The 7,269-nt window shown below is 42.0% G+C and overlaps 1 protein-coding gene across 3 annotated transcripts in view; it reads left to right on the forward strand.

Moving 5' to 3' along the window:
- Positions 1 to 1,096, forward strand: part of CPNE4 (copine 4) — a 229,594-nt gene extending 228,498 nt beyond the window's left edge. For all 3 annotated transcript variants that reach the window (XM_048300558.1, XM_048300539.1, XM_048300549.1), the window contains one exon: positions 488 to 1,096. In XM_048300558.1, the coding sequence (XP_048156515.1) occupies positions 488 to 619 (132 nt within the window). In that variant the 3' untranslated portion in view covers positions 620 to 1,096. The remainder of the gene's footprint in view (positions 1 to 487) is intronic.
- Positions 1,097 to 7,269: the final 6,173 nt, after the last annotated feature.

A 7,269-nucleotide genomic window follows, 5' to 3' on the forward strand; every position in this document is an offset into this window, starting at 1 on the left:
AACAAAGTATTTTTTATTGAATTAAAAACTTTCCCAGCCATTAAAACACCATGCCAGATTCTGAAGAGCAGAATGGTGATGAAGGCCTCCCTTTTATAGTGTTGTCCTCTCATGTTCAGCTAGAAGCTCTGCAGGATTCCTTGCTGAACACTGATGAATGAAGTCTTTGCAGCCTTTTATTGTGATATGGTGCTCTCCCAGAGTGCAGGGAAGTTTAGTTACCCTGAACTTAAAACAGTCCAAATGGACCTGAAGTCACACAGAGCACTTCTGGCTTTAGTGTACTTTTAGGCAGCTACAGCTTCATACCTAAACTGACTCATAAAGTGAGTTTCCAGCAATAGTATGATTCACTTTGAGTCTTTTTTGCCTTCCATTTCTGTACCATACTTCCTCCCTTGATCTCATGGCACCAATGCCTCTAAAACCCATGGCACTTGTAGGAGAGAGCCAGGTTAACGCTTGTGTTTTCTACCATTTCCTGCAGGCATCCCCAGCTGCTCTAGCAAAAAGCGTTTTGGCTGAAGTTCCAAACCAAGTCGTGGACTATTACAATGGCAAAGGGATAAAACCAAAATGTGTGTCAGAGTACGAGTCTTCCAGGACACTAGCTCCATGAACCTGCCTGCACTCTTTTACAAAATTAAAAAAGAAAAATGCTACTGTCTACAACTACTGTATTTAAAAAAAAAAATGAAACAAAAAAATAGCACGTTTTGGTGATTTTTAACTAAAACAACCTTTTTTTTTTTTTGCATGTGTAGCCTAAGGGCTTAAATCTGTTAAGCGGTCGTATTGTTGAAAACTTTTTATGAGAAAAAAAATCCAGAAAAAAAAAAGTGAACTCTTTACATTACAGCATGTTGCCTTGAAATAAAAAGTTATCTGTATCTGGTTTTTATACAGGTTTGTTGAAATTTTGCTAAATTTCTTATATTTACACTGTAAAGCATTTTGAAATATTTATTGAGAGTCGATAGCCAAAATGTCTTTGGTTTAATCTGCTATGAACTGAGAGATTTTTCAAAATGGCAGATGCATGAACTGTATTTTGCATGTTTAAAATAAAAACAACACAGTTTTGCAGTTGTCTTTATTTCTCTCTCTGCCAAAAGGCTGCCTGCTTTCAACTTCCATATTCCAAGGAAAGTGTAATGAAGTGTTTCAAGAGATACCTGACCTGAAGCATGGGCATTTCTAATGTTAGCACATTATATCATGGGCACCAAACAAGCCCACTCAGTCTGTGGCCTGAGTAGTAACTTTTCCAAAGCCTGACAAACCCAGCTGTCACAAAGTGTTCGGACCATAGCTGTAAACAGATCTGGCTTGGAGAGCATGATCCATCAGGATTGCATGTCTTAAAACATGCCTACTTAATCCCAACAGTCTGGCTGGCTTTCAAACAGGATGTATTTTGGCTATCCAAATTTATAATTTCTTCTGTTTGGGAATTCTTACTTTGTTTCATTTGTGTTTTTTAATCTCACATGCAGTATGTGTGTGGCACATTTTCCAAAAGAAATTTTGCACTGCCTGATTTTGTGACAAGCAGTCATTTGTAACTTCATCCTCACACAGATCACCTGTGTGTGATTGAAGAACTGTTTTTTTTACCAAAAGAATACTGAAGCCACCTTTCAAAAAAAAAAAAGAAAAAGAAGACACACAAGAATGGAATGGTGGTGGATTGCACTTTGCATTGAAATATTTATGTATATAAATGAAGAAATTAGATCGATGTTACTTTTTGTGTTCGAATTTTGGCTGCTTCTTTTGCTAAAAAACAATTGTGAAGAATGGAGACTTGTTAGAAACTAAGGAGAAAATTTGACAAAAAGTAATCTGTGTGTGATTGTCCAAAAGGCACAGCTTTGGATGAGTTGTGCTCCCACTGACTTGAAAGCATTCTTGTTGCTAGTTCCTGAAGAAGCTGTTTGGGGCCAGTGCTGAATATTTCGGAAACCCTCCCCTGTGAGCAAGGGGTTTTGGTTTAGAAATACATATTTTTAAATGAGTTTGCTGCTAATGTAGTAGTCTAGCTCCCTGATTCTTCTTTAGAAGTAACTTCCATAGGATCAGCTTTGATTGATGATTTTGTACTCTTAAAGGAAGGCAGTGGGATAGCCAAGATGCATGGGGCTGTCTCCCCAGCACATTCAGTTCTGCCCCATCTCTATCCTGCACTGCCATCATTCACACTTGCTTGTAAAGATTTCTTCAGCGAATCAGACACTGAGCAGCAGCCACTATTACTTGGTCATGGGTATAAATTGTCTGGAGATGTCCAAATTGATAGATCTCAAATCCACATTTCCATGAAATGGCTGACTCTCCATCTGAGAGCTTACTCTGTCAGGCTGCACATCTCTCCCTGTGTGGGTGTATTTCATCCAGAAGCTACTGTGATCTCCCCTTACATGTCATACACCACTCTGCCAATGAATCTTAATTCTTACATACCACACCTCTAGTTTCTTATTCCCACTTCCCCCCCTATTTTCTTTCCTTCCCTATTCTCAGAAGGAGCGTTTTCTAGCTGTTAAAACACAGGACTGAAAAACCAATGGCTCCTTGTTCTTTTCTCCTCCAGTATCTCATTTTGTTTTCTTGGCCAAGTTTTTTAAATTTTCTGCACCTCAGATTTTTCATCTGTAAAATGAAGGTCACTGTCATGTATCATACATATCTCACAATAGTACTGGGGGCTTTAATACTTGAGAAGTGATTTGAGATCCTTCCTCAGAGGCATGATGGTGCTCTCGCCATCCAAAGAGTATTACATTGCCCTGGGACCAGCATTTAGGGATGTAATGTGCAGTTGAGAAGTTCAGCCTTTTCTTTATCATTTGCCAGACTGAATAAAAGAAATAAAAGAGTAAAAGAAAGCTTTCAGCAAGAAAAATTAGGAATCACATAAATCGTTCTTCTGGTACATGTGATCTTTGACTAAACTGATTTTTGAAGTGTTTATGGTTACATAGAATGGGGCAGTTACAGCTCTTCATTACCAGAGGTGTTACAAGGTGCTTCTGTAATGTAGCATCATGTAAAATGCAGAAAGCAACAGGTTATTGTATGCTGAGCTATAAGAACCATCAGTCATTTTCATGTGTGTAGGTGGTCTATATAAGTGTCTCTAGAACCCCAGCTGCTGCAGATCTTTCTGTTTACTTTACACAAGCCTGATTATAAATGCTGTCTACTTAATAACAAATCATTATCAGTGGTTGATATAAGTCAGCAATTCTGTAGCAGCCCTCAAGTATTTGGAAAGATACCTTCATGGTATTGAAAAATCAACTGGAAATCTTCAGTCTGTACAGATCTCAGCATGTAAAACAAACACATAATAGTGTGGTGAGTTGGTGTAGGATGCACAGAAGACAAAACTGGCCATATGGTAAAGGCTTTCTAATGAGGCTTTGGATGTTACTTTCATTGCTCCAAGCCACTCTCTGCAATAAAATACTAGGGACTTTGTGCAGGGTAACATCATTAAGTATATGAATATATCTCTGAAGTGGGGTATTTTTCTCCTATTTTATCTACTTAAGGTTTTAGCTAGGCCATTCTGCCTTTAGGCTGAACTGCCATCAATTTCTCCTGCAGATTTTTTAATGCAAATTTAAATTTCTAGTGCCTTTCAATGGATCATTTTAAATTCTGAAAACTCCTTTAAAATAAATTACATCTTGTCTTTTTGAGATAACCAATGATCTAAAATATATTCTCTGCCAACTACAACCCTGCCTTCCTTTTTATCTCAAATCCAATTCAAAACCCAAAAAAATCGCAGAAAACTCAAAGAGATTCATAATCCCTATTAGCCCAAAACACATTAACATCTATAATTCTTGAGCCAGATACTGGGATGAGTTGTATTTTTAGTTTGTAAGGGAAACTAAGTCTCTAGAGGTTTTAAAAAGGACTAATACACTGCTAAGTGTTTATTACCCTAAGGTAAAACCATGATGAACAATGTAGTGTTCTACTTTTTTTCTCTTTTTTTGATGGAAGGGTCTACAGGTATGAAAGGGAAATTATAATAATAGTATTACTTTAAAATATCTTTTCTCTTAGTCTCCAGATATCAAAGGCACATAACTTAAGACAGCTAAAGGGTTTACAGTTTGGTATCTTAGAGACCTGCTGTGGGTCGTGGGGAGCAGTGGTCTAAGCCAAGGCTTGCTGCAGGTTGCCAAGGTGATATTCCAACAAACACACAGGGAAGGCCCCAGTTCTGTGCAGATTTGCTTGACAGAAGCCCTGCAGCTCTGCAATATTCAACTGCATCCCTTGGGTTTACCCACACACCAAATACTGTGATAGAACAGCACGTGGCTTAAGTGAGCCTCATTATTGTATTGCCCTAGGGTCTTTGCTGGTGAGCTAAACAGAGCTCCCTCCTTCAGTCTGGTTCTTGGCTGCTGACACAGGTCATGGCTAACTCCCAGAAAGAACTCAACTCATTATTCAGATTGACATTCCTCACCTGGGATTATGGGTCTTGCCGTCAGACCTGCTATGTAAATCTTACCCTATGTGCAGTCTTTCCAGCATGAAGGAGTTACTAGACAAACTCCCCCTACCCCTGAGTAGCATGGACATTTCAGTCACAAAGTATTGCTACATTTATATTCACTGGGGTTTTTTTTTCTTGTTAATGGGAAGGATGAGCTGGAAGATTCCTAGGGTAAGTTTACACTTCTCAGGTTATTTTTTTCCCTTTTATTTGCAGAAGTGCCATTTTGCCACAAGAAAAATAGAGTTTATAGCACCACCTGTTCTCTTTCACACAGAGGTCTTATTTGTACCTGCAGTCCTGAGCTGAGGAGCTGCACTATGCCACAGACAATTTCAGCAATTAGAGAGCTATATGAGTGATAACAGTCACCCCAGCTGCATGTTTGCTTGCAGCATTCACTGCAAATCATCAGCTGGCTGCACTCCCACCCCCTCTTTTTTGTTTTTTTCCATTTTCACTGCAAAGTTGGGGAGACCCTCCAAACAGATCAGGTGAAACTCAGGTGACCTTTCCTGTGAAGGCTGCCAGTTCAAAAGTGGTGTTTCCACTTACTGCAGTTCTGAGTACTACCCAAGGCAGCAGACTGGTGGGAAAGGTTATTTTGTAATAGGTGCTCTACCTTTCTGTTCCTTTCCTCCAAAAAAAGTGGTAGCCATTTCCACTGCTGTGCAGAAAGCCTTTTACTGCTGTGTTCAGGAGGCACTTGAATTCTTGTCGCACTGATTAGAGCAGGCAGTTTGCCATCTGATTGCATCCAGCTGCAGCCATCTTGCTACACCCACTCCCCCTTACACACACACACCTGACGAGTTCATGCCCCTTTAGCACCATGACAAGCTGCATGCACCTAAAAAACCAAAAAAACCAAACAAACAAACAAACAAAAAGGTTGATTTTGCATCATGATAAAAAGGGAAAAAGTACAGCACTGAAACTTTTCTCTCAAAAATGTGTGCCCCCGTTTATTACTTCCAAGTTACTGGTGCATGAAATCCTGTGTCACCTCAGCCGTGCAGGATGCTACATGAGAAAAGCATCATTCTGTAGCAACAAGGCTCGCTAGGATCAAGGGAGCCCTCTTGTCTGATTGGGAGCATGATCTTGCTATGTGCCTTGGTTCCACATCTCTGAAATGGGGACAAATAGAATTTTGCTACTTCCTGGGGACTTTGGTAGGGTTAGCACCACTGTAGGGTTGCCACAGTATTCAGAAATTGGGACATAACACCTTTATCATTTTTAGACCCTTTCTTCCTCCTGGTATAGCAGTCTCTGTCAGAGCAGCAGCATAAGCTACCAATGGACCCCATTAGAAAACACATCTGCATGAAATTTAGCAACATCCCTGTTGCTGTTCTTGATGCCAGGGAGAGAGCAAAAAGATGCAGTGATGTCTGTGATAGCGGAGATTAACCCGCTTCAGAGAGGCAATGTCAGTTGGACTGTAAACTTGGGAGATGCATTTCTGAACACAGTGTGGCTCGTTCCTAAAAGGGCAAGAAGTAAACACAGGACAAGGAGTGTGTGTGAAAGCTACTGGTAATTTTCTGGATCACAGTTTTGGGTGTGAACACCAAAACCACCCCATTATAAGCCTCAAGGGCAACACCCACACATATGTACCTCAGTGGTGGAGAAGATGGAGTAGTGGGGTAAAGAGAAGCAAGGACAGATTCCAGCTGACCATGCTGAAAGCTCATGTGTCTTTATAAAAAGAGATTTCCGCCAACACCAAAAGGGAATCTTTGCTATCCTATCTACTGCACTCTCGGCTGTGCTGGTTGCCTGCTCAGAAAAGGAAAAAAAGGGTGAGTCAATTCTGAATACTGATGAAAGCCAGACCTCCCTAAAGCCAGAATGTCATAGGTACCATCCCTGTGCCAGGCTGCCCAGAACCCTCTGCCTGACCCACCTACTTTACCGTAACCTTCCCTGGCTACACTATTAAATACACTTCCCATAAACGCTGTCCTCCTGCCCAGCCACTCGCTCACAGCCCCTAATCATAGAGCCATGGGATCATCCAGGTTGGGAAAGGCCTCTAAGATCATCGAGTCCACCCATTATCCCAGCATTGCCAGGGCCATCACGAAACCCCGTCCTTAAATGCCCCATCTACACGGTTTTTGAACACTCACAGGGACAGTGATCCCACCACGTTCTCTGGGCAGCCTGTTCCAATGCTTAACCACCCTTTCCGTGACTAAATTTTCCCCAATACCCGATCTAATCTTCCTCTGCCACAACTTGAGGCCGTTTCCTCTCGTCCTGTCGCTCATTTTCCTGGGAGAAAAGACCTGACGTGGTTAAACCCCGCGCCCGGCACAGGTTTGACACAGCAGAGTCGCTTCTTCCCAGACACCACCACATCCCCGAAGGCATCTGTTCAACACCCGCAGGAAGGTTTTGAGTCCATCGTCCCGCAACCCTGTGTGCCTAAGTAGTGTTTGCCAGCGATAAACCCCACCAGCCGCTGGCATTTTCCCGTTTTAGACACGTGTGCGTTGGATTTTACTGGCTGGCGGCTGGAACACAGGCAGAGGAGGGATGGAAAGGCTGCGGGGGGGGGAAAGGCTGTCCATGGCTATTTGTGCATGTCCTCGCCCTTGGGTGAGCTATTCCCCCCGAGTCAGAGTAGCTCAATCGGTCACGGGTGCTGCAGCCCCAGCCTTTTGGGTGATTCGGGAGTTTTTATGTCGACTCTTGAGCTCGGCGCCCGCGGGGCCGGAACTGTTTGTGCG

The sequence above is a fragment of the Corvus hawaiiensis genome, chromosome 1, assembly GCF_020740725.1.
Source record: "Corvus hawaiiensis isolate bCorHaw1 chromosome 1, bCorHaw1.pri.cur, whole genome shotgun sequence".
Classification (NCBI taxonomy): domain Eukaryota; kingdom Metazoa; phylum Chordata; class Aves; order Passeriformes; family Corvidae; genus Corvus; species Corvus hawaiiensis.